The sequence below is a fragment of the Neopelma chrysocephalum genome, unplaced genomic scaffold (assembly GCF_003984885.1).
Source record: "Neopelma chrysocephalum unplaced genomic scaffold, ASM398488v2 Primary Assembly neopelma1_92, whole genome shotgun sequence".
Taxonomy (NCBI): Eukaryota; Metazoa; Chordata; class Aves; order Passeriformes; family Pipridae; genus Neopelma; species Neopelma chrysocephalum.
In genome coordinates, this window is record NW_020897754.1 from 2,118,752 (window position 1) to 2,145,235 (window position 26,484).

Sequence of the window (26,484 nt, forward strand, 5' to 3'; positions counted from 1 at the left end):
ACCCCTCGATCCGGGCCCGCGGCAGAGGCGCTTTATCCCCGTTATTCCCCGCGCCAGGCGCAGTGCCGTGCGGGTGTTCCCGGGGTCGCTCCCTTTATTCCCGTTATTCCCGGTGCCCGGCGCGGTGCCGTGCGGGTGTTCCCGGGGTCGCTCCCTTTATCCCCGTCATTCCCCGTGCCCGGCGCGGTGCCGTGCGGGTGTTCCCGGCGCCGCTCCCGCCCCTTCCCGCCGTGCCCGGAAGGTCCCTCCCGCTCCCCCGCCGTGCCCAATGCGCTCCGGGGCGGTGCCGCCCGCCATGGCCGCCCCTGCGCCGCGGCCCTGACCGACACCGCACCGCCCGGCCCCGACACAGCCCCGCCCCGGCACAGCCCGACCCCGCCGCCGACATGGGCACCGTGCACGCCCGGGTAAGGGACGGGACCGAGCCGGGGCCGGGCCGGGACACGCCCGGGAGGGCCCCGCCGGGGCCGGGAGCGCGGCCGCCGCCGCTCCGCCCGAAGGTCGTCCTGGGACGGCCGCGCAGGGACAGGGCCGGGAGCCCGTCCCGGGCCGGGAGCGCCCTCCGCTTTTTCGCTCTCCGTGTCTTTTCGTAGGCTCACAGAACGCTGAGGGGTTGTAACGGAGTTTAAAGATCGTCTCGCTCCGCCGCCCCCTCCATGGGGCCGCCTTCCACTAGTTCAGGTTGCTCCAAGAGCCCTCCAAAAGTCTTTGGGCACTTGCAGAGATGGGGCAGCCACAGCTCCTCCGGGCACCCAGTGCCAGGGCCTCACCGCCCTCCCAGCCACGAATTCTTTACTAAGTAAAGAATCCCGTCCTAACTAAACCGTTTCTTCCGAAGTAAATCATTTCTTCCTAAAGAAGACCCGGGTCTTTCCCAGAGTTGACCTTCCCGCGGGAGGCGGGGGATGGTGAAGGGGAGAGACTGTGGAAATGAAAACGGGGGGAAAAAAAAAAACCTAAGAAAAGAAAAAGCCGGAAAAAAACCCTAACCCCAAATCGCGAGGCACAGAAAAGCTGCAGCTGGCGGGGTGAGAATCAGGGTCTGTGGGGCTGCAGTGCCTGGGGAGGGCTGTGCTGCCTCACCCAGCACTTGGAGATGGTCGTGAACAGGTGGATAAATCTCCAAATCCATCTACAAGTGCTTAAACAAGGGGCATGAAGGTTTAAGTGTTCGGTTTAACGCTAAAGAACAGCTGCAGGATCTGGCTCCAGAGCATCTGATTTAATTTCTTTATCAAATTCTTTTTCTGGTGTTCTCTGTTTTGTGTTCATGTGTAGTATGAAGTGATACAGTGTTATGTGGATACAGTGTTTGATGCTTGCCTGAAAATTTTTGGCAGTGAGAGAAGCTTCCATCTTCATTTTAACTTGATTTTGATATGTAACAGCAATTTACTGTTCCAGCCAAATGGCTGTTAGTGACTTAAGATTAAAAGTAGGCTTACTGAGTTATCCAATCCTGACCTCTGCTTTTCTCAGGGAAACCCCTTTATTCATTCATGCTTGACTCTGTTATCTCCTGCTAAGTCTTATTTTAACTCTCTTAGTTATGGTAAGTAAAGTCATGCCCTGCTGGAAAACATTTTGATTAAAATGTTCCCCTCTGAGGTTCTCGAACCTTATTTGAAAGGTTACTTCTAAAAGAAATGTTGACATATGAGAGCATATAAATACATGAAAAGCAAAGTAACGTGCTGAGAACACCTTTCTTATTTTATTGTTCGACATTCATACTCCTCTGCCTCCCAAAAACCCGAACTGGAGAAGTGACAGCCTGATTTTTTTAGATATTCTTTTAAGAGGGTAGAATTCTTCTTTTATCATGCCTTTAAAATTAAGGCTATTTTTTGGAAGAGTGCAGAGTATTTTTGAGAAATCATTCAAAATGGAAGCTATTTAGCTTTCATGAAGAATTTCAGCAAACAGGTAAGTGTTTACTGTGCTGGTAATTCCCCTCATTTTAGTTCTTCTCTTTGCTCTTTTCCCTTGGGATTTGATGATTACACTGCCAAAAGCCATGGGTTTTTTCCTTTGCAAAAGACATAAATCATTAATCAGTGTACCCTATTAAAGGCAGTTTTCTTTTTATGCTTTCAGAGTTTGGAGCCTCTTCCCATGGCTGGGCCAGACTTTGGTGCCTTGGGAGAGGAGGCTGAACTGGTTGAAGTTGAACCTGAGACCAAGCAGGAAATTCTGGAAAACAAAGATGTGAGTGGCTGAACAACATCCTGATTTATTATTATTATTTTTTTTTTTGTAGAGAGAAATGCTTTGGCACCCTTTCTTCCTTGTTTTTCCTAAGGCAACTTCCTAAGCTATGGATTGAAATGTGAAAGAATTACATTTAGTGCTGTGAGTTTGATGTTATTTGGTTCCTGTTCTTTTATTCTGCTGTTTATTAGAGGTAATCCTTAGAGTCATACAGATATATATGATACAGGTGGTATAATCTGAATAGTCTCTTTTATGAACTCTAGTACAGAGTCATGGAATTGTTTAGATTGCAAAAAACCACTAGGATTATTGAGTCCAACTGTTAACCCAGCACCGCCAAGGCCACCGCAAAACCATGTCCCCAAGTGCCACATTTACATGTCTTTAAAATCCTTCCTGGGCTGGTGACTCCAATCCTTGACAACCCTGTGAAGCATTTGCAGGTTTATATATATTTTTTTTTGACATTTACCCCTAAAATTTCCTGAAAAGGTTGGAAAAATGAGGGAAATGCAATCCCTGTAGTCCATTTGTACCAGCTGGCCCTGGAGTGTGTTGTGATTTTTGCAATAAAATTGTCTCAGATGATTATATATCAAGAGGAAAGTTTTTAAGAAAATAGAAAACCTCATAATGTGAGTGATCTTCCCTTGCATTTTAAACTGCACTACTCTGGTGGTAGTGATAATATTAATAGAGTTTAAATATTTGTGACTTGTAAGTTTGTTTGTATTCTTTTAACTCTTTGCTTATGTGTAGCCGATACAAGAAGTAGCAAACAACTACCTGTGCTGCCTTGTGTGGTTTCTGCAGTTATATATTTGTCCATACAACACAACTAAAATCCCAGCAGCTGCAGTCTATCAGTGTTTCTTTTGCTACAACTCGTATAACTTTTGTATTAGAGTTGTCTTTTCTTTAATTTTTGCGTTAAGGGAACAGTTTCCCAGATTCATGGACAGCACTGATTTCTGATAGTGTAGGTTAGCAGTAATTAGTTTTTCACGTGGACAGCAGTAATTTTTGTGCACTGGTGATTTTGAGGCTCATTATTAGATGCCAATTCAGTATTTGTGTGTAAACCTCTGTTCTGTTCAGGTGGTGGTTCAGCATGTGCACTTCGATGGACTTGGCAGGACCAAAGATGACATTATCATGTATGAAATAGCTGATGTTTTCAAGGCTAAAAATCTCATTGATGTAAGTACTGGGGTGAATATCAGACCTGCTGCTTGGAAATTTCAGGTTAATTAATTAAAATTTTTCTCTTTCCTGCTTTGTGCTACTCCCTTATCGCATGGGGCAACTTTGTCATGTTTTGTGATGATTCTGATCTTGTGATACAGAAGCCAAACCTTAATATGAAATACTGGCAGATGCTGTATTTTCTGATGTGTTCAGCTCAGAGGTGTTGTGAGGTGGCAAACAGATTTTTTTTCAGCTTCATTCTTCCCATTTGAGAATTTCTAACTGTGTAGGTGACACTTCCAGTTAATTTGCTGAAGATAAATTATTGGGACTCAGCACAGTGGAGCAAAGTGTGAGTTGGGCTGGATCTCCCTGCACTTTTAGGTGGTGATCCCTTCTGGAGCATGGCTGGCGATTAGACCTGTAAATTGGTCTAAATTTAAACAGATTAGAGTGTTTGGTTTTTGCCAAAAACAGTGGCCCCCTGTATAAGTGTAACTGTTTACAGGTGTATAAGTTGAATATTCTTTGAATATTTGAATAACAGGTTCAAGTATTACAACAATTAAGAAGCAAACTAACAAAAGGTAGGAATTGAGCCATATGCTTGGGGTTGGTTTATTTCTTTACAGATGCAAGTCTTAAAACATCTTAACAGATGAATTAACATTCATATTGTGAATGTTGTTTTTGAAGTTGCATGTATGCGCCCTTGTATACAAAATCTGTGAATATTTTTACAACTTTAGCTGCATTTTAACTAATTTTTTTTGGTAATCTGAAAGACTCAAATGGACTGGATCATCTTGAAGGTCCCTTCCCACCCAAACTATTCTGTGACTCTGTGGCTGAGCTGCTTTTCTCATACTGTAGGTCATGAGAAAATCACATGAAGCTCGTGAAAAGCTGCTTCGTTTAGGAATCTTCAGGCAGGTGGATGTTCTGATTGACACCTGTCAAGGTGGGTATCCCCTCATTAATCCTCACCTTTTTCCTCATACATACACTCTTTAGTGTATAACTTGCTCTCTTCTGTACCTTTATATATTTTAAATGAACACATGGGTGTGCTATATATACAAATATGTGTCCACATCCATTATCCTTAGGAAGAAGATGTATTTTCATGGGTCTGTAAATATATTATTATTATTATTATTATTATTATTATTATTATTAAATATATGTATTTAAGTATTGTATACATGCAAAAATGAGTGAATTTCCAGCACTTAAATAATTACAGTAAACATCCCTTAATCCACAGTTTCAAGGGACATGTGAGGGAAAGCTTGAAGATGTGCCCTGTATTTCTATGTATCACACATCACATAACTGGCATTAATTGATCAAAACCATTCATCCCAAATTCTGCACTCATATCCAAATGGCATCTTTTTCTTTGTAATGTGGGCTTTTATTGTCCTTTAACTCAACCAGTTTTCAAATAGTTCAGGTAATCTTCTGTCTGCATTTTTTAAACAACTATAGAGATAACATACACTTGTTTGTTTGTTTATGTAGGAGATGATGCCCTTCCAAATGGTTTAGATGTGACCTTTGAGGTGACAGAATTGAGAAGGTTAACTGGAAGCTATAACACCATGGTTGGCAACAATGAAGGCAGTATGGTATGGATTATTTCAAATTATGCCTTTTGGTCTTCCTCTTAGTTTCAGACCTAGCAAGGATTTTGGTGATCCAAACCAAATTATTTTCTTGATCCAGCTTTACTAAGGCTTTGCCAGACCTTTGTGTCTAAAGAGTCTTTGTATTAGTCAGGCTTTCATTCAGCAAAAGCCTATTTGAGCTAAGGGAGAATCCTCTGGCTTCCAGCTCAGCATGTTAATTTTTTAATTCTTGAAACTACTTGTATTATTTCTTGATAATGGTTAAGATGTTTTATCTACTGGAGGGATAAGTAGAGAATCTGGAATTTCCTTTCTATGAGATATATTTGAAGTATTTTTCTTCTCAGTCAAAATGCTTTATATTTGACTTAGAAATTGTTCTTGTTTTGCACTATTTTAGCCCAGTAACAATTATTGTGGGCTGCAGAACACAAAGTTTTCACGGATCATATGAACTGTGGGGCTTGTTTTCATATAATTTAATTAAAGATGCATCAGATTAAAATCCTGTGTGAAAAATATTTACCAATTGACACAAAAAGTCCCAGCTGGTGTGGGCACATGGTGCTTCCAGGTGCCCATCCTGCACCCTTCCTGCCTCCTCACGTGCACAGGGCAGCTGTGCCTGGGGCTGGGAGATAAGCCAGATCAAGGGACTCATCCTTTTCTTCTTAGGGGTATTTTTAACCTGGGTAAGATCCTGCATGACTCAGGGGATGGTGCTGTGCATGTGCAAGGGGAGCAGGAACTGGGTGAGTTGAGAGCTGCTTATGCAGCTCCACTGCCAAAAGCCCTGTCCAGGGTGTCGTGGCCTGAAGGAAAGCAGCAGGGGATCCTTGTTGGTTCCTGTGCTGCTGAAAACTCACTGAAAGCTGCTTTGGTTTCCCTTTTTGGACTCAGCCTCCTCTTCTTTCAGATTTTAATTTGTTACAGAGAAGGAAAACTTGTGAATGCTCTAAAAAAGCATGACTTGTATTGGCAACATATTATGTTTCCTTAAGAGTTGAATAGATTTGACATTTATTCTGATCTCTTAAATTCATCTGAAGCCTGGATTATATTTCATAGTAAAAGCCCTTTCTGGTTAGATGAATAACTGCCTAGTAGCCATCTTTACAAAGTTCAGGTGACTGATTTCCTTCCAATAGCTGCTAGGCAAAAGCAGTCAGGATTTGGGAGCTTTTTAACATTCTTTTACAATAGAAGACACAACAATAGTACAGTCCTGCTTGGAGAAAACCTGCTCCATCCTTGCTGCGGAAAGGATGCAAGGAATTTGTGCCAGAACAGGCAAAAGTGTTTCAGTAGTTTCTGGAGAACTGTAAAGGTGTTGTACTGCCATCAGGACTGGTTGCAAAAGGACCTTGTTACTTAAAACAAAAATACAGGGAAGTGACTCTGGAGTGATAATTTTCCATTGGCTTTGGTTGTGATAATGTTACATGACAATTATTTTCCTGCTTTTGCTGCCAGTGCAAAGAGAAATCCAACTTAAAAGAAAACCACAGTTGCTTACTAGTACTTTTAATGTCTTCATTTCTTATTCTCTTGGTAGATAGGCTTGTCTTCAGCATGTGATTAGGATGCAAGACAGCAAACAATATGAAATGTTATGATATGGGATTTTTTTGTTTGTTTGTTTTTTTCTTTTCTGTAGGTCCTTGGGCTCAAGTTCCCAAATCTCCTTGGGCGTGCAGAAAAAGTAACCTTCCAGTTCTCCTATGGGACAAAGGAAACTTCATATGGCCTGTCCTTCTTCAAACCCCGGCCTGGAAACTTTGAAAGAAAGTAGGGGATGCATTTTTGAGTACATCTTTTTTTAACTGAATGAATATAAAGCAATTAATAAGATCTTTCATTGAGTAATAATTACATTTATTCCTTTCCTGGGGTAGGGGGGAGGGGTCTATTAATGATGGAGCAGAGCTGGTTTCTTAAGTTTTTGTGATTATTCAAAATTCCACCTACTAACATAATTTCCTTTTAAAACCTGCCAGTAATGTTGTGTTTCAGTTTTACAGTTAATGTGTATAAGGTGACTGGACAGTTCCCTTGGAGCTCTCTCCGTGAAACAGATAGAGGAATATCAACAGAATGTAATGTAAGTGGAGCACAAGAACTTGTGGAACACACACTTCATCGACACTCAGTTTGGGTCACAGAGCTGGCTTTTGCAAATGCTTGGTTTACTTTTTTATGCTTGAATCACTTGTGCACAGGGCTGACATCTCATTATTTGACAGAGGTCAGCAGTTTGGAGATGACAGAGGTCATGCACTTCAGTCTTCTTGTTAGAATCCAGTCTTATTTTGGCCGTATAAAAATGCCAATGTGTTTTTCTCCAAATTCTTTATGTTTCAAATTATCATTTCAGAGAGGTAGCTGCTTGCCTACCTTCCTGTATCAGCCCAATGCAAGATATTTCTTGTTTGGGATGATGGAAAAAAGTGGAGAAACTCTCTGGGCTGGAGCAGAGTTAGCACTACTCTGAAACAAAAAAGGGTTTCTCTCTGATTCAAGGAGTTTGGAAAGAAAGCCATAGTATTAAAAACTGTTTGTTTTAATTTTGTAACAGTTTTTTCATGTCTTACCCAATTCCTTTTTTGTAGTTTCCAGTCTGGAAGACCAATCACACCGTGAAGTGGGAGGGTGTGTGGAGGGAGCTTGGCTGCCTTGCTAGAACAGCGTCCTTTTCTGTTCGAGAAGAAAGTGGACACTCTCTTAAATCCTCTCTCTCTGTAAGGCTTTCCCATGATCATTGTTTTGAACACATTATTTTGTGTCATCTCACACTTAGGAATGACCTTTCTGTCCTAGTGGGGGTGGTGTTGCTTTACCTCAAACATCTTTTGCTGCGTTTGGTCTCACCTGCCACCTGGTTTTGCAGAATTGCCTTGTTTTGTAGCAGTAAATTTCCTCATCCTGCACTTGCCATGCCTTTTCTAAACATTCCTCTAGCAGTTTTTGGTCACTTGTTATCTTTCACAAATTACAGGGACAAACTATTTGCAGATTACTGTCACAAAATTGATGGTTTAAACTGGGGCATTGCTGCTGCTCTATTTCTCGTGTGTACCATGGGCAAAAAATAGAAAATAAGATAAAAAATGTATGTGTTTCATGTGGCCTCTAAATTCAAAACTAAGGTTTATCTTTCCCAAATCCACGAAGCTACAGTAGCCTTAGCTGTCTTCCACTGTTTGCACAATTTTTGAAGGAAAATAATAGTGTCACTCTGAGCTATTCAACAGATAATGAGAACCTAAATCCAAGTTTTATATTCTTTTCAGCATGCCATGGTAATTGATTCCAGGAACTCCTCAATCTTGCCAAAACGAGGTGCTTTGCTGAAAATCAATCAGGTAGTATTAAACCACTTATGCTATTATTGGGTTTCTTATCTGTGGGCTTGAGGAAGTCTTAATTTATCTAATTGATGTTCATGTTAAAAATGCCTAAAGTTAGAAATTCATCTTAAGTTGACTAGGAGACAGTGAGGACCAGTATTTACTTTTTCTGTTTACAGAGCCTTTTAAAATCAGGCAGCTCTTCTGTGGGGGCAAATTTTCATTTGTATTTATATTTTAATTCATTAGTCAAACAGCACAGCCTCTCCATGCCCCTCTCCATCAGCATTCAATTGCTTATTAGCTGAGAGACACTATTCCTGACAGTATTTACTCTGCACTTCTAGTAGTTATTAATTAGTCCTTCTTTTCTAACTCTGTCATGTAAGACTGTGGCTCTGTTGTTACAGAATTTGTAAGTCTGAGAATCTGAAGTGAAAGACTGAGTAAAAATAACTCCCCAGGCATACACATGTATCATTTTGGCAGAGAAAATGGTTTTCACTCTGGTTACATTCAGAACTTTTCTAAAAGCTGGGTTAATGCTTCAGAAGCAATGATTTTGGTAATGCTTTAGAAGCAGATTGTTCTGAAATGCCATTGGAGCTAGAAGTGCCACATGTAGATATGCTTTTAAGGGAAGAAACATGTAATATCTGTTACAACTTTCATAAACTTCTGTCTTTGCAGGAGCTGGCTGGTTACACAGGTGGAGATGTGAACTTTCTAAAAGAGGATTTTGAGTTTCAGTTGAATAGGCAACTTTTCTGGGACTCGGTAATTTTTAAAAAATATTTCTTAAAATATTTTTGTATTTAATAGCACTTGATCTGAAGTTTATCTGACATTATTGAACCTGTGTCTTATGATGATTTTTCACCATGGATTAGTAAGAAGATCATGAAAGATGGATGGTGCAGGTATCTTGGTTTGTTTCTTTGGAAAGTGAACTACTCTTTATTTTTAATCTTATATTCCTGTCTAGCACAGTCAGTTGAGAAATTCTGGCATTCTGGAAAGAACAACTTGACAATTAACCATGTGAACACTATTCCTTCCAGAAATAATGTTGGTCATGTCTGTTCTTTGTGATTTTTCAAAAACTTTGAGAGCTTTTGAAAAACTTCAAAGTTCTGAAACTTTCTTTCACCTGTTTATGAATATTCTGACTAATCTTGGGTTTTTTTCTGTCATTGAAATTATGGATGTATAACTACTAATTTTGGTATCCTAGCATGTAATTATTTCCTCTATGTAAAATATTGGGAAAGAATGTTTCATGAACTTCAGCTTCCTACGAGAACATAGAGATCCTAAGTTTCAGGCAGCTTTAACAACATAGACCTAGTGTTAGGTGGAAATAGGTTTTTTTCTGCTTATTGAAATAACAATTTCAACATATCCTAGGAATATTTCTGTCTGTATTTAGAAAGAAGTTGTTTTTCATATGAAAATTTTGTAGTAAGTTCCTCTCATAGCTGAGTGGAGAATTGAACAGCAACTTATTATGAAGATTTAAAAATCAGAGGTTACAATAATTTGCATCCCAAAAGTATTAACAATAGATCTCACTGTCTGGCAGTAGTACCTCTACCTGGTACACAGGCAGGAAGAAATTATTAAATATGTTTGTTATAGTGATTTGGGTATGAAGAATTACTTACTATAGATAAACAGTAATGTCAATATAGTGAGTTGTAGAGGGTGGTTTCATTTAATTGTAAGGCTGATTTACAGACAGGTAAATAACTGTACAATATACAGACAGGTAATAATTGCCAAAAAATTGTATTTTTGGCAGTTATTTGCTGGACTTTGGGTTTCAAAGTGCCAGGAGTAATATATGTCAGCAGTGTTGTCTTATTTCAAGAAAATTCCTGAGAAAAGAGGAGCTGGATGAGATTGAGAGTTCCCTTAAGATGTTGTGGAAGTGGCACTTGGTTCAGATGTGCTGTGTTGACTTTTTCAAGGCACAGCACTGCATGAAAGAAAGAGGGCAGCAGCCACCCAGAGTTTCCTGAAAATCCCACCACACATCCCACACTGATGGTGTGATATCCATGCACACACACCTTGATCAGCTCATGGGAGCTCTGGCTGCTACTGAGCAACGAAATCTTAACTGTCTTAGGGAAATTAAGTATTATGTGTTCACAAACAACTTCTTTTCCTCTCCAAAGGTCTTTTCAGCATCACTCTGGGGCGGAATGTTGGTACCTATTGGAGACAAACCATCCAGTATTGCTGACAGGCAAGTTTGTTAAGTGTTTGGGGTTTGGTTTTTTTCCAGTCAACACAGGTAATGTGTACAGAAAACCCTAGAAGAGAGAAGCAGTAGTAGCTCTGGTTCTGAGAAGAATAAAGTGTCTCTCGGTAGCTTTAATTGCATGTTGGTACTCCAGCCATTTTCATATGGGGGTAGTGCAGATTTATAATTTGCTGTATGGTAGCTCTGCCTGCCAATATTTAAGGTTGCAAAATGGTATTTACCATCTGCAGAAGTTTGTAGCGGGCACAGGTACCTGTGTTTTCAAACACAAAGCTCTATTGTAACTGTTCGCCTTGTAGACAGTTTTACTAAACCTGTTACAAAGTTGCTTTTCAAGCCAAGCATTGCATTTCATTTGGCTGCGTTCCCTAGGTTTTACCTCGGAGGACCAACAAGTGTGCGTGGATTCAGCATGTACAGCATTGGACCCCAGAGTGAAGGTCTGGAACCGTTAAATCCCACTCCTCTGGCAGTACTGCAAATATTTGTGTGTCACATTCTGTCCTCAAGCTTTGTGTGGCCTGAAAATAATTGCACTCATTCTGTACTTTGGGAGTAGTTATGGCTTTGATCTGTTGTAAACCAGGTGTGTGTTCAGACTTTCATACTCCCAGCGTGTCACTTTAATTAGTAACAAACTTCAAGCTGAAAAAGTTCCCAAAACATGGTTAGAGCAACAGTCACATTAAATCTCTTGTTTGATACTCTGTTTGATTCCTGAGCATATGCTCAGGTAGCTTAAAGGAAAGGTGATGTGCTCCACAGAGGTGTTTTGAGAGCTAGGAGTTTCCTCAGTTCTATTCGTTCCTCTGTTATCAGTGGATTCAGCATTCACTATAGTTTAAAGCTAATTCTTTAATTGTGCCAATTTCCCATTTTTAAAACTAAGACAAGTATTGCACAGGTGTTCAGGGGATAGTTCTGATGACCCAAGAGTAGGATGAGGGAATGAAGAAAAAAGCACTTCCCTTGGATTGTGTAAGTGCTGATTTTTTTACTTCATGGTGTTGAGGTTGGAGAAAGAGAGAAGCAAAGGGTAGAAATGCAGTGTAAAACAACTCATGTTTTCTTGTACCTTTAACAACTGGTTCTTTTAATATATTCCACAGTAAAAGCTTTTATTCCAACATTTTGCCCAAACAGGTGATTACCTGGGAGGAGAAGCCTACTGGGCTGGGGGTGTGCACCTCTACACCCCTCTCCCTTTCCGGCCAGGCCGTGGAGGGTTTGGAGATCTTTTCCGGACACATTTTTTCCTTAATGCTGGGAACCTCTGCAATCTTAACTATGGTAAGATCAGTAGAATAAAAAAAAACCTTCTTCCCCATGTATAAAAGCAAAAAGGAGAGCTGCTCTGTGTCTGTTTACTCAGAAACAGCTTGTTTACTGCATGTGTTTTGGTGCCTGTCAAAAACCTGCTGCTTTTAACTTACATATTTGACAGGTTGCCAGTAATTTATTGAGCTCTCCACATAAATTCCAGCACAACTTGTAGGAAAGAGACCCAGGGTGGTAAGAGTAGTAGCTGTGAATTGGTGATGTTTGCAGGCCAGTGTGGTAATTAACACTTCCTATCTTACACCATTCTGAAGGGAGATGATTCTAATGTTTACCGGGATGAACTAAATAAAAAGTGGTGGCATGAGGGTGTGGTGGCTGGTGGGATTTCTTTTCCCTCCCATCCCCAACATTTTTCAAAACATATTTCAGTGATTTGGAGTATGGCTTTGCAATATAATTTCAGTCAGTTTTAGGATATAGTGAGATTTGATGTCTGCCTGACTTAATGTAAGAAAGGCAGCATCCCCATGGGAGGGAGACACTTAATGCACAATTAAAAGGCAGATTAATCACTTTAAAATAATAGAGACACACTAATTAGAGAATAGAATCACAGAATGGTTTGGGTTAGAAGGGACCTTAAAGCTCATCTCGTTCTGCCATGGGCAGGGACACCTTCCACTATCCCAGCTTTCTCAGAGCCCCATCCAACCTGACCTGGAACACTTCCAGGGATGGGGCAGCCACAGCTTCTCTGGGCAACCTGTGGCAGGGCCTCCTCACCCTCACAGGGAAGAATTTCTTCCTAATATCCAATTTAAACCTCCTCTCTGTCAGTGCGAAGCCATTCCCCCTTGTCACTACATGATCTTGTAAATAGTCTCTCCAACTCTCTTTTAATACCCTTTAGGTACTCTAAGGGAGTACTAAAGACATTTAAGGTTCTTGCTAGTAGGTCCCCCGTAGTGGGAAATGAAAATCAGCAGCAATCCAACTAAAATCCCAGTAGTTTGAGTCCAAGGTTCTTGGCATTTATGAGAGTTGTGGGCAGTGAATAAGTGTTGATTCTGCAGGAGCTGCCCCTAAGCAGTCTGTCTTCTAGCTCTGAAAATCCAGTTAGCCTGGGATCACCTTGACAGTGTTTGTTCCTAGTTCTCCTGCTCTTTTGGTTGCAGGTGATGGTCCCAGAGCTCACCTGAAGAAGCTGGCAGAGTGTATCCGCTGGTCTTACGGTGCCGGAATTGTGCTCCGACTGGGAAACATTGCAAGGCTAGAACTTAACTACTGCTTCCCCATGGGAGTACAGGCTGGGGACAGGTTGGTTTGTTACCCCAAATTCTTTAGTAGCAACTGAGGTTTTTTTTACTGCACTTCTATCTGATTTATCAGAGAGAATTGGTGCCTTTTAGTTTTGCCTAAAAGAGATTTTTGAGCACTCGCTACTGCTCTTTCAGCCCACTGTGCTCATGTTGGTTCCACAGCACATCTTGGTTTAAGGCTTTGTTTCTCAAGTTTCAGAGTTCATTAAACTTGAGATCAGCTGTTGAAATGTATGAATAGCTGTGCAGCAGGCTTTATTTCTTTAGGGCAAATGATCACTCCAACACCTAATGGGGTTTTCTAAAGCCTTACAGAACGAAATGATTGGATAAATACCCAGTTTAATGTCTTTGTTTGAAAAGTGGAAACAAGTTTAGGTATAGATAAAGGAACAACAAATTAATTTGTTAGCAACCAATTATCCCAAACCAAGCAAATATTATAGTATGCAGTAAAAAGCTTCAGGGGGCCTGTTCTTTCTTGCCTGTGAATATTGTGTGAGATATTCTGTATTTCATACAGGAGTTGGGTTATGTTTCCACTTATGATTCATGTGCAATGTGAATGAATAATAGCAATTTGAAAATCAGGGGCTTTATTTTGCAAATGTAAACACTCTGTATGAATGACAGATTGACAAAGCAAAAGCCCTTTGTTGGGTAACATTTGGATTAAAACTCTTCCAAAGATGGAAAACCGTGGGAATTTGGGGATAGGGAGAATGGATTTTAATTTCATCAATCCCTTGTATATCACTTACACTGTTTATTATTTGTTTCTTTTCAGGATATGTGATGGTGTTCAGTTCGGAGCAGGAATAAGATTTCTATAATACAGAAACATTTTACATCACTAAATGAAATTGTGCTCTGTCATTGAAATCAAGACTATAATATACTTTGATAAGGTCTGACTTTTTTCCTTGAAATACAGATACATATCTGAGTGATTTACCTCTTGGACTCCCCAAGAAACTACATTAAATAATTATGCTGTAAAGGTTCATTGTACCTCTGATTTTTATCAAAGCTGGGAGAGTGTTTGTAGGAGTGTAGCTATTTTATCTTACGGCTTTTGTGTTCCATATTTTATTTAGCTTTTAGTTATTAGTTTTTACTTAAAAACTTGAAAGTTATGTCAGATATTGGCTCTTGGATACTGTTCATGTAATTATGGTTGTCATTGGCCTGCGTGGCTTTCCCTCTTCCAACCACAATTCTCACAAGTGGGAGTATGGTTGGAGTGTAAATTAAGGAGTTTTTCTCCATGATCACTTTCTGTGAGCAAATGACCCTGAAAAAATCTGTTATGTGTCAAAAATTATACCATTTTAGTGGTTCTAAGTGAACCAAAATGTTCTGGTTTGAATATATTTCACTATTGTCAATCACCTCTATTTAAATGCCTCCTACAATCTGAACTACATACTGTAAAAATTCAAGTCATCTGTCTTACACAACAAATAGTAAAATCAGAACTTTGAAAGGTTCAGGGTGACTAATTCACTAGTTCAATCCTAAGTACTTACCTTGAAGATACTTGGATACTGATTTTTTATAAGAATCAATCCTGTGTGGTCATCCTAAGAGAATCTGACCTTGGAGTCCATTTTCCCTGCGTCCAAATTTATATTTCTTTTGTTATTAAGTGCTGGCAAATTTAAAATCCTAGCACAAGATTCTGGGAGAATGAAACACAAATACAGGAGCTGTTGTACTCCTGATTTTTTTCTGCTTGGCTAAAGACAGGTTTGGAAATACTGCTACGCTACTTGGCTGAATGCTGTCAGGACTGCATCAAATCTTGTTCCCAATCAAGTCAGACTCCACTCTTTTTAGAGAGACCACAGTTTTATACATTGTTTTAGCATTGGTATGTACTGCTGTTGTGGTAATACAATGACTAAATCTGGTTTTGTTGATAATTCTCTAAAATATGAAGGCTAGGAGCTGATTTGCAGAGCTGTGCTTGACCAAATATCGTTCCCTCCTTTATGAAGTAGCAGCAACAGGCTCACAGATGTTCCAAATTGTGTGAATGACAGAAGTCAGCCCTTTTTCAAACAGCAAAATTCAATATAAAAACCTTTTCCAGTGTGTTTATCTAACAGCTACTGTAGCAAGGACATATTTAACCAAGCATTTCTGATGGATTTTTTGCTGTTGTTATGAGATAAAATATGAAACTATGTTGAGAATGTCAACAAATGTTATTAGTTTTTCTCCAGCACTGTCGACATTTTGACATGCAAAAACATTTTTGATGGGAATGTTTAGATACCAAAATACTGTTAGGGTGTTCTCCTAGGAGTTCAAAGTTAGATGTGTATTCTGTTGCCTTAAGAACTCTGTTTTGTGCACATTTTTTACTAAAGGCTGCACTAGTGTAATCCTTTAATGTGACACGAGAGCCCCAAGTATCAGTTGGCTGTTTGAGAGGGCTCAGTAGTTCCTGAGCTGAGCAGGCCTAGAGAAAGAGCCTCCAGCCCAGTGTGCACATCAAGCAGCAGCCAGTCCATAATTCAGTTTGAGGGAAGTGTGGCCCCTGTGAGAAATTAGGGAGAAATGGAAGAAATTGCTGCAGAGGCCTTTTGAGCACATCTGCTGACAGCCTGGCTGTGCCACTCACCATAACATTGTCCACCAAGATAAAGGGAGCAAAATCATGTTCCATGAGCCTCTTCCTGTCGCTGTTTCCCTGCTGGTTTTGCACCACGTTGAAAGGTAACATTTTCTCAGGATGTATAACAGGTATATCACAATAGAGAAAGTATTCCTGTGTTACTCTGGGAGGAACATCTGGGTTATGTGGTAGCTTCTGTAGAATATTGATGTGATTAATATACTCCTATTTAAAATCTGTTGCACAGGCTCAAATAATTAGGGTGGATAAGACAGAAATCAGAATTCCAAAAGCTGCTGTAGTGCTGAGCTGGCTCAGTGGGAGAACAGCTCTGGACAGACCTGAATCCATGGTCTTGGCATTGAGTTTCTGGCCAGAGTTATTGGTGTAAATAAAGTTATGGGTGATAAAAGGAGTAAGGCCTGGGATTCAAAAACATGATGTTTGCTTAAATGGGTAGTCTTGGATGTGACTTCACCTCAAGTTGCTCTTGCTTTTATAACCATGGCCACTGCTGGGGACAGTGAGGGGGTGAGCAATCCCTCCAAATGGCACATCCAAAATGACCACCTCTGGAGGACTCTTTAATTTTGAATAATGCTGAGGTTGCAGATACTGTCAGAATCACAGTTTCTTCAGCTCTGATGTTACTTTACTTCCCAAAGCCTTTTCTGGGGGCTGAAGGAGGCCTGGGAAGGAGAGGACTGTGTTTTTTGGGACAAGGGTTGGATGGTGTCACTGCTGTAATCAGGGGCACCTCCGAGCCAAGTGAGGAGGTGACAGCAATTAGAAGCAGGGCTAATATTTGCACCACCATCCTAAGACAGTGGGTGATTTCTTGGAGCTGTTCCACTTATATTAAAAACCTGAAAATACTGTTTATATGGGGGAGATGTGCTGTTATTAGGTGCTGTTAATGAGTAGGTTTCTAGGGAGCTTAGGGGAAGGTGGAGGAGGGAACTGGGAGGTTGTTAGAACATAAGGGGCAGGTTTGCTGCCATATTGAGAGCACAACTGATTTTAAAATACAGGCTTTACAGATAAAATATGATGCTGACCTCAGCAATATGGAAATGTGCTCCAACTTAAGTACCTTTGCTGTCACTCTGTGCCTTTTTTGATAGAAAAAATCTTTACTGCCGATGGAAATCTCTGCAGAGATGTAGCAACTAATGTTTAATACTTACTACAAAATTTTGTCAGGCATCTGTGTAGGAACTGCTGTCCATGTTGTGCCCTTGTAGGGAAGCATTCCAAGTCTTTCTGTCCCACCTGTGATCAAACACGCAGGGAAACCCACAGAAAAGTGGGTGGGGGTCAGGTTGGCTCTCCCTCCTCTGGGCTGAGTGAGCAGTTACATGAAAAAGCAGGAGTTTTCACTGGGATGTTACAGGGGAATAAAACACCCTTGCTCCTTTGTGGGAATATTAAGGAGCTGGTCAGATGTGTGGAAGATCATTCTGAACCTTGTAGGGGATAGCATAAGAAAATGATGCTAAAATTACAGAGTTTGAGTAGGTTTGTCCTGCCATTCTTGTTTTCAGAAGGGCTGGAGCTTGGCAGCCACAGCAGCAGGAATCCTTTCCAGGAGGGTTTTTGCACATCATCTTCACCATGGAAAGGTTGTTGAAATAGTGTAATTGGGTGTATATTTTATGACAGCAGTGCTAAATGCCTGTTAGCAACTGTAGGTAAGTGCTCTTGGATGATTTTAACTTAATTGGGAGGAGACTTTATGCTGGGTATGTTCTGTGCAAGTCAGAGCATTCAGCTTTCTTCTCTTGTGAAACAAAAAAAATGCAGCTGGTAGAGCCAATGTCTGCATGGAATAAATGGTCTCTGTAAAAGTTTTTCAGTTAAACAGAATACAAAACAGAAGTTGCTCTGAAGAAAATCAGTAGCATGAGTTAAGTGGTGCCTTTCTACCTCAGTATTGAATAAATAATGTTATTAAAAAAAACAAACAACAAAAAACCCAAACACCAGCACACACATCCCCCAACACATTTCATTTATCTGGCAGACCAGAAAGAAAAATTAACTTTTGTCTCAATAAGGTATCTATCATCTTAGAAAATCAGTACAGGTGTTGTTATAATAAGACTGCAGTGATTTCCTAGTTTAAAAAGAGGGTGGTTTTGCTTTGCTTCAATACCTGAAGAATTTTCAGAGACCATGTATTCTCTGTCATCATTATTTTGTGATGCATCTGATTGCAGTAATCTCAGGTAGTCCAAAATGTTGAAAGCGGTACAAAATGCTGTAAGGTTAAAGTAGAGGGAACAGAAACCTCTGTGGAAAAGAGGGGTGAGCAATGTTAAAATGAGCAAATGTGAATTCTGACTTTGGAATGTTCAGCTAAATAATAAAGCAACAGCTCAGCACTGAAAATAAAAACAGATTTTGAACTAAGTTTAGTCTTACCAAGTAATTCTCTTAAATGACAGGTTTGTGCTCTGGCAGTTTTCTTAATGAGTATACACTCCACATAGGAATATTGAATATATTCCTGTAGGAATATATGGGAATCTCATCCCTGATGAGAGGGAGGGTACCAGAGGGAATTTTCTGGGTGTAGAGGGCTGGTATCTCATTCAGGATGGAGGGTTTAAACAAATAACCTTGCTGGGCTTCTTCTGAACTGGAGGCCACTGACCTGGGGCAGCAGCAGCTGTGTCACTGCCCGTGGCCATGAGCCAGTGAAATCACTAAGCACTGACACACACTTGATCACAGCAGTGATAAAAGCTCTTCATTTCCTACTTAGAAGAGCCCTGTTTGTTTGAACCACCCTCAGAAAGGCGCCCGGTTTTGTTTTGGTGGTTTTGAAGTGTAATTTGACTTTCTGTTGCCAGGGGCTCTCTCTCCTTGTCCGGAACAACCCGGCCTCCTTTTTTTTTGCAATGGACTGACATACTTTTGCCACTTAGCTACAAATCGAAGCATTTCTTTATAAACAGATAGATCCATTCACCTCTGACTTTGATGTCCTATCTGCATGGGTTTATTTCAATTATTAAAAGATCCTTGGTTATAAGTGGGTACGTCCTGAGTGCTGTACTGGAGTCAGTGAAATTTTATGTGCTGTTTGGGTTGTGTGTATGAATTGTTCACCAGTTTGTTTGCTTTCCTGCTCTGAGTTTGTACTCACACATTTTCTGATTGCAACCTCATTAAAAAATCAGGTATGAGATCTGATTGATTTTTATGGGTTTTTTTTCCCCTCAGAGGTTGGATAAAATGCTTTTTCCACACTGCCTTGAAGCCAAATATATCTAAGGCTTCATTTTATGAAATGAAAATATCCACTCTGCTAGTCGTGTTGCAGATCAACATTTATATGTGTTTTTCATATGAATCCAGGTTATTTTTCATACAAGTACAATCTTCACTTTCAGTGCAAAGTGTCTGATGTGTCTTGTGCCAGCAGAATGCAGCTGACATCCTTGCTAATTATTTAATTTTGCAGAGATGTATAATAACCTGAAATGAAATTGGCAGTTTAACCAATTAATGTCTTTCTATGTACTTCTTCAGCTTAATTAAGGCTGCTCTGTTTTTTTAATCTCCCTTTTTCTGCCCCCCTCTGTCCCTTGTGTATTGACTGCAATGTTAACTTGCGGCATGGAAGGAAGTGCAGGGACTGTTGTTCCTTCTGGATGTGCCTGGGCTGTGTCTGGGATGGGAGTTTGCTGCATGGGAGTTGATTTTTGCCACTGGTGTTTGTATTGCACACACAGGTCTCATAGTTCTTAAGTTTCAGTCTATGAAGATTTTGAGAGCATTCCTCCATAATCCACTTTTTTCCACCAGCAAGAGCACAGTGAAGAACTCCCCCCTGCACAGGAAATCAACATAAAACATTCATTAGGTATGGCCTGAAACCTCAGAATCATTTGAGAGGTGGTTTTGTAACTTATATTGATCTCAGCCTTGGTAAGTTCTCACTTGCAGCCTGAAAGGCTTTGCTGTGGGCAACACGCTGCTGTTTCAGGAAGTGCAATTTATTTTTTCTTCCAAAGAAGCAATATCAATAAAAAATTGTCATCATCGTGGCCTTTATGGGCAAACACTGGACAGGGTTATCCTGCTGGGAGGTATAAAGATAAGTATTTGCAGGGAGGAGGTTGTTTGGCTAAAGCTGGGGCAGTAGTTCTGCTGAAGAACAAACTGCTCTGTTGTAAATTTTAGGTTTTCCATGCATTCCAAAATCAGCATAGCAAAGAGTTCACAGCTTTTTAAAGGCAGTGTTATCTCTGAGTTAAGGCAAGACATGCAGCAGTAACCTTTAAAGAAAATTAGAGCTGGTTTGGGAAGAGATGAGCACCTGAGGAGGAGATCCCAGTGCCTGGTACAGCGAGAACTGTGGAATAAGACTGTGTGGTCACTGCCACTGCAGCAGCTCTGCATTAAACTCTCAGTGCAGACAGACCCTTATAAAATCCCTCCAGTGCTGATCACAGGATGCTTCCTTGTATCCTGCAGTAAAACCAGCTCAGAATCAAAAGCCATTGGCAGGTTTGGGACTTGCCAGGGAAACAGGAAGAGAAGTTGAGGTTATAACTAATGTCTGAAGCAGGATTTCCACTTATTGAAATTGGTTTCTGAAAGCAGGAAAAATAAACTTTGGTAAGGAATGAGAAAATAGTTTTTGTGTGAGTTTTAGGATACCTTATTGATGAGTGCCTAGAGCAAGAAATCATACTTAAAAAAATATTAGGCTGCAAATACTGCAAATCTGTCTGGACAACAATTTATCACATGAGCCCTTAAAGATTTCGGGCATCATCATCTGCTTGTGCAGCTCTTAAACTTGACAAAGTGGTTATTTTTATTCCAGTCCAATCTGGTCTGGGGACTGGACCCTCTGGAAGCTGGGAAATGAGCAGCAGGTTATGTTAAAATCCACAGTATATATTCTTTTGTGAGATACTTAAATGATGTGGTAACGCATAATGTAATGGGGCTGGAGGAAATTATTGATGTGGAAATTCTGCTCACTAATCTGATGAGGAAACCCTGGTCCAAGCTCCTCGCAGTGCAGGACTTCTGAGATGTAGAAAGCACCTCCTGGTTCTTGGTTACTTTCGCCAGAGGAATGTTTATAAACTTCAGATCTAAAGGCAAATACTTAAAGTAGCTGCGGGTCCTACTCCAAACCTGTCATTACCCCTCAGTTTATTTACCATTCTTCTGTTGATTTGCAAAGCACAACAGAAATAGACTCTGCAACCAAACCTATGGTTCAAATGCAGAAGGAAAACCAACTCGAAAAACAAGTGAGCAAACAGTGTTTTCTTGAATCTTTCTTTAGCTGTTGTGTTAAATATTGCTTTCAACAGGGAAGAGAGGTTCCCAGAAGCCATTTGGAAGGGTCTTTCCAGCCCTAGTCATGTGTGCCTTCCACTTCCCTCCTGCTGGCACATGCCCCTGGGTGACTGGCTGATTTTGGGTTGGGTTTGCTGGGTTGGGTTCTTTTATTAGCTGCCAAAGTGCCTGTAGAAAAGCAACGAGCAGCTGGAGGTGAGAGACAAGGGTGGGCCTTGGTGAGAGAGGGGATGAGCTCAGGTTAAGTCTCGTGAAACTACACTCTCAGAACAGTGTCTCTGCCATCTTCTGCTCGGGATGTGTCCTGCAGTGCTACTTCTGTGTCAGGTCAAGCGTGAAAATGTGTCCTGTGAGCTGGGTGTGCAGATCCCGAGCCAAGCTGTGCTGGTTTGAATGTGGCTCTTTGTTGGGATGAGGGCTGCTCACAGAGGAGCTGCTTGTGGGAGCAAGGCCAAAGGTTGTGCCTGGCTTTGGGGACCCAGGAGCCTCATTAAAATCTCTGGGACCACTTCAGGGGCTTAAACTTAAGGTTTCACAGGATCAGAGCCTAACGGTATAAACTCTTCAGGAGCTGTTTTTAATGTGTATTCCACAAAACCCTTATCGTGTTCCCGGGTGCTGTAAAATGATAAGTAATAAATTCTCGCTGTGGGATGAAGCCCAAGTTTCTGGGTTTGGCTGTTTCTGTGCACACACCATGCTGGTGGCAGCATGGGAGGAGGTGACAATCCCCCTGTGACCTCAGTACCTGTGAGCTTGGCAAACACGGAGCCCATGGCCCCCCTTCTCCTCGACCTTTCCGCCAAGGAGATGCCAAACCTGCCCGGCAACATGCCAGGAGGAGGAGGCAGGCTAGTCCCACAGAAGGAGCACATGGCTGCAAAATTAGGAGGCAAATCTGAATGTAGCCAGCAAGGACCTGCCACAGTGTGCCCTGACACATGGCACACGCTGGGCGCTTGCCCTCACCTGGGTCCAACTGTTGCAAAACGTGGAAGGTGTAAAAACTTCCTTAAGAAAGGATGTCTTTTGATGTTTGATCTTTGTTTCAAAGGCTGAGAACACTCTGGTTCGGCTGTGACGAGACCTGAGGCTTTGCTTTGCTGCGATATTGGTTTGTTGGTTTTTTTTTTACCCACTTTCTCTCCGCACGGTCGCTGCGGTCGTGGCGGAGCCTCGCAGGAGGGCTCCAGGAGATGCTCCAGGAGATGCTCCAGCCGGGTGCCGGCTCTCGGGGGGGGGGGGGGGGCTGTGCTCGGGCATCTCCCCGCCCCCGGCCCCTCGCGGGTGTCCCTTGTCTGGAAGTGCCTCCCTCGCACTTCCCGGCCGTGGCAGGGCGCTGTGGCCACCGGCAGCGCTCCCGGTCCGCCCCCAGCTCCGGCTCGCTCTCCCCCGCCTCTGCCGCTCGGCGATCCCCCGCTCCGGGCTGTGCTGGGGCTCGGCAGCCCCCGGCGGGTCGGGCAGGGCAGGGAGGGCTCCCCGGAGAGCCCCGGGCACGGCCCCATGTCCGCACAGCCCCTGCGATCCCCGACGCTGCGGCCGCACAGGATGAAGAAAGAGGAGTCGTTCCTGGGCAAGCTCGGCGGGACCCTGGCCAGGAAGAAGAAAGCCAAGGAGGGTGAGCTCGGCGGCGCGGAGGGGAGGGAGGGACGCGCTGCCCTGTCCCGTCCCGTCCCGTCCCGGAGCCCCGCTTTGTTCGGGGCACTGCAGCCCCACCGGGACCGGGGCCTGGCCGGGGGGTTCGGGCGATGGGGACCGGGATGCCCGGGCGATCCCGGCGCCTGGAAGTGCCCGGTGTGGAGCGGCTATTCATCGGGCTCGGCCGCTCCCACCGCCGCTGCCCGGCCCCCCTTGCACATCCCGCTGGGAAAGGGAACCCCAGCACCCGCTGCGGGATAAACTCCCGGTGATCGGGGAGACCGCCGGCGTCGTTTTTTCCCTGGACTGAGAGTTGAAGGAACGATGAGGTCCCACCTGTGCGTCGTGGCAGGTCCGCTTCATCCATGGGCTCTGTGCTGGTTCTTTACCCAGAGCTGATTTTCATAACCAGGCACATCCAGCCGAGCCACCCCGCTCTCGAGAGCCGGGATTCCTCATGGGAATTCCTCGCTTACACCGTGCGTTGTCACGGAGATGCCCCCCGGCCCCATGGGCAGCACCCACGTCGGGGGGCTCAGCTCCCACTGAGCACCTACCTCAGCTGTGCCCTGGCACAGCCCGGCGTAGGCACAGCGAGGTGTCCCCAGAGCCACCCGCTCTTACAGGGGCTGGGCAGGGATAGCACCGCGTGCCTCGAGCTACACGACTTTGTTGCTGCTGGTGTAGATAGGGGGTCGTCTGGCCGCCAGGCTGGATAACGATGGCCCGGCCCCGAATACACAGAGTGTACCTTTCTCCTCCGAGGAGGGTGTACACTGTCCTCTTCAGCTTCCCCGACTGGCCACATGCTGGCTTCTGCTGAGAAACTCTTCCTCTGTGTTATCCCCAGGCTCCTGCCATCTGCTAGCTGGAAATCTGGGTATCCCAGCAGGAAATCTGGGTGTCCTTGCCTCATGGCTTAATGCATTTTTGACTTGCTGGCTTGGTTTTGTTCTCGTGTTTGATGGGTGTAGTGTAGGGATGTGATTTAAGTTTCAGCCTCTTTCCAGCTGGCTGCTGAGCACATATTTTGCCCAGATTGAGTCCATGAGCTGCCAGCAGCATTTATGAGGCAGCTTTTTAATATTTAATAATAAAATATTAGGCCTTGAGACCTGTGAGTTGCTTCCCTTTCCTTCTGCTGGCTGTTTTGGTGTGGCTTACTGGTATTTCCTTCATTATCTATTTTTAATGGAGTTTCTCTGACGTGGCTCTGCTGAGGGGCAGCAGAAGCAGTTGTGCCTTGCTGAAATGATCTCATTTGCTTCTGAAGGAAGATGGTGGAAAAAAAATCGTCTCCAGCTGGGATGCGAAGCACATGATCTGAAAGAGAGGATTTCGTTCAGAGGGGGCTTCTGAGCTGAAGCAGGTTGGCAATGTCCCTTAAATGAGACATTTCAGCATCACTAGGTGATGTTTTTGAGGTGACTGCTTTCAGTGGGGCCAACCAGACTTTTTGCTGAGTTTGCCTGCTGTTTTACCTACTGGTGTGACCACGGCTCCTCTTGGCAGTGGAAGGGCTCGTTTTGGTTGCTTAGTGGGGAACCACCTCTGCGGTGACGAAAAGTGTGACAGTCACACTCATGTCAGGGTGGTGGGGAGGAAACTGAAACATGTGAGGCAGCTTTTAGTTTGAGTTTTCCTTCCAGTATGAAAACGTGAAGGGAGGAGAGACTCTCTGCAAGCCCGAGGAGCCACTGCTTGGTTGGGTGTGACATCCTGTGGTGTTGCAGGTGGCTGAGTCCCTTCACTGTAAGGGAAAACAGCTTTTTACCCTTTGTGGGGCAGCTCAGACTTAAGGTGTCCAGGGAATGGCTGTGGAACTGGAGGGGCCCAAAGGATAAGCAGTGATGAGCTGCTGGGGTCCAGAAGAGGACCGTGGCTTGTGGTAGGACCTGAGCAGCCACAGGAGCAAATTTCAGGGCTAGAAAATGAACCTTTTTATGTTATGTTTAAGCTCATCCGAGTGCCGTTCCTGGAGTGAGTTGACAGACCATATAGGAGCCCTGTGGTCGGTGTATCCCGTGTGCTTGGGAACTGCCCTGCCCTTAGGAATTCCCTGCCTCCCTCCAGGTTTCTGCTGGTTTTCCCCGAGGGAACCAGCAGAGGTCAGAATGATCTTCCCAGAGTAAATCCTGCCGTCTCCACAGCGGCAAATGGGAATGCTGCCTGCTCGTTTGCCACAGCCCAAAATGATTCTCGCCTCCTCTGCCTCCGAAAGCAAACCAGCCCGAGGGCTCTTTCTACGTTCTGTTTGCTTTCCCTGTTGCGTTGCAGCTCTCACCATCCCAGCTGTATTCACACAAAGACCTTTAACCTGGTCTGTGCAAGAGCTAAAACCCACTTATATTAATCCTTTTCCTTTTTGTGCACAACTTCTGAGCTGTGCGACTCTCAGGCCCTGAAATTTTCCTTTGCCACTTAACGTGGTTTCCATTTCCTTAATCACAGGTAGGAGCCATGCAATAAATATCCATGATATGGGACTACCAAGCCATGAACAACTAAATTTAAGTTTTGGGGGTTTTTTTGCTAACATGCTGCCATGTATTTTTAGAGAGGCTGTGCTGGGAGAGGAGGGTTCATTAGGCTTATCAAGGCAGCCAGTGTGAACTCCTACCCTTGCTTTATAATGGGAGGGTAAGTAAAGTTCAGAAGTACTGGTGACAGACACTGTGGTAGTATTTGAAATATGTATTTCAGTGTGTAAACAGCTCTTGCTTTAGCAGGATGATATGGCATCAGGCTGTGTGTGTGTCAGTAGCTGGGGTAGGGTCTGGTCAAATTCATCAGTGTTTTAAGTCAAATACATTGCTTAATTGTTTGAGGAAGGCTTTGAATGTCTACCTCAAACCTCTGCTTTACACTATCACACCTTAATCTTGTGTTTCTGAATTTTTATGGCTGAACAGACTTTTTAGGCAGCCCTGACTCAACAGAAAGAGCAACACCCGTTGCTCCTGGAGAGGCTGTTTTTACCCTGGTTTCCTATGGAAGTGGGAATGAGTGATCTCACTGTCTGTTTGGCTCCTCCCTTCCTCTTCCTTCCCAGGAATACTTTTAACCCATAGTTCTGCTAAAAATGCCCCTGAGAGAAAAGTCTTGGTGATCATTAATGGCTGCAGGTTGTGTTAGAATGGGTCACCAGTGAGTATAGAAACAGTGAAGTCCTGAAGCAGGAAAACTGGGAGATGAGCTCAACCCTTCCATGCTACTGGAGAGCCCACATGGGAAGGATTTGGCCAGAGAAAGGCCGGGGGAGAGCACTGCATGGAGATGTGTGTTCTTAACCTTGCAATCAGTCATGACACACATGTGGAAAGCGGGATGTGTCAGTTCCAGTGCTCTGTAACCACTTGGTTTTCCCTTCTCCTCCTTCTCCCCCTTTTAGGCTGGGGGGAAATCTGCAAAAATCTAAGTTTGCCTGATGTTGCTGTGATATGGCTCTGTCTTGGTGTATCTGAGGTTTACAGCAGGTATTAGGAAGAAATTCCTCCCTGTGAGGGTGGTGAGGCCCTGGCACAGGTTGCCCAGAGAAGCTGTGGCTGTCCCATCCCTGGAAGTGTCCAAGGCCAGGTTGGACGGGGCTTGGAGCAACCTGGGATAGTGGAGGGTGTCCCTGCCCATGGCAGGGGTGTTGGAACAA

At 43.2% G+C, this 26,484-nt stretch overlaps 2 protein-coding genes across 3 annotated transcripts in view; both read left to right on the top strand.

Moving 5' to 3' along the window:
- The first annotated feature begins 299 nt into the window (after nucleotides 1–299).
- SAMM50 (SAMM50 sorting and assembly machinery component) lies at nucleotides 300–14,253 on the top strand. The gene is made up of 15 exons (XM_027693539.1): nucleotides 300–407; nucleotides 2,098–2,208; nucleotides 3,313–3,414; nucleotides 4,276–4,363; nucleotides 4,927–5,033; nucleotides 6,691–6,821; nucleotides 7,047–7,134; nucleotides 7,643–7,771; nucleotides 8,324–8,395; nucleotides 9,071–9,157; nucleotides 10,561–10,631; nucleotides 11,022–11,089; nucleotides 11,793–11,939; nucleotides 13,106–13,247; nucleotides 14,037–14,253. Exons 1-15 carry the CDS (start codon nucleotides 387–389, stop codon nucleotides 14,080–14,082), a joined length of 1,410 nt encoding a protein of 469 aa, XP_027549340.1. The 5' UTR covers nucleotides 300–386; the 3' UTR covers nucleotides 14,083–14,253.
- Nucleotides 14,254–22,622: 8,369 nt separating this feature from the next.
- Nucleotides 22,623–26,484, top strand: part of PARVB (parvin beta) — a 50,603-nt gene continuing 46,741 nt past the window's right edge. Inside the window, exon 1 of one of the 2 annotated variants that reach the window (XM_027693565.1) lies at nucleotides 22,623–22,818. In XM_027693565.1, the coding sequence (XP_027549366.1) occupies nucleotides 22,704–22,818 (115 nt within the window). In that variant the 5' untranslated portion in view covers nucleotides 22,623–22,703. Of the gene's footprint in view, nucleotides 22,819–25,910; nucleotides 25,986–26,484 lie in introns of those variants that run through there. The other variant, XM_027693568.1, reaches the window with a different exon arrangement.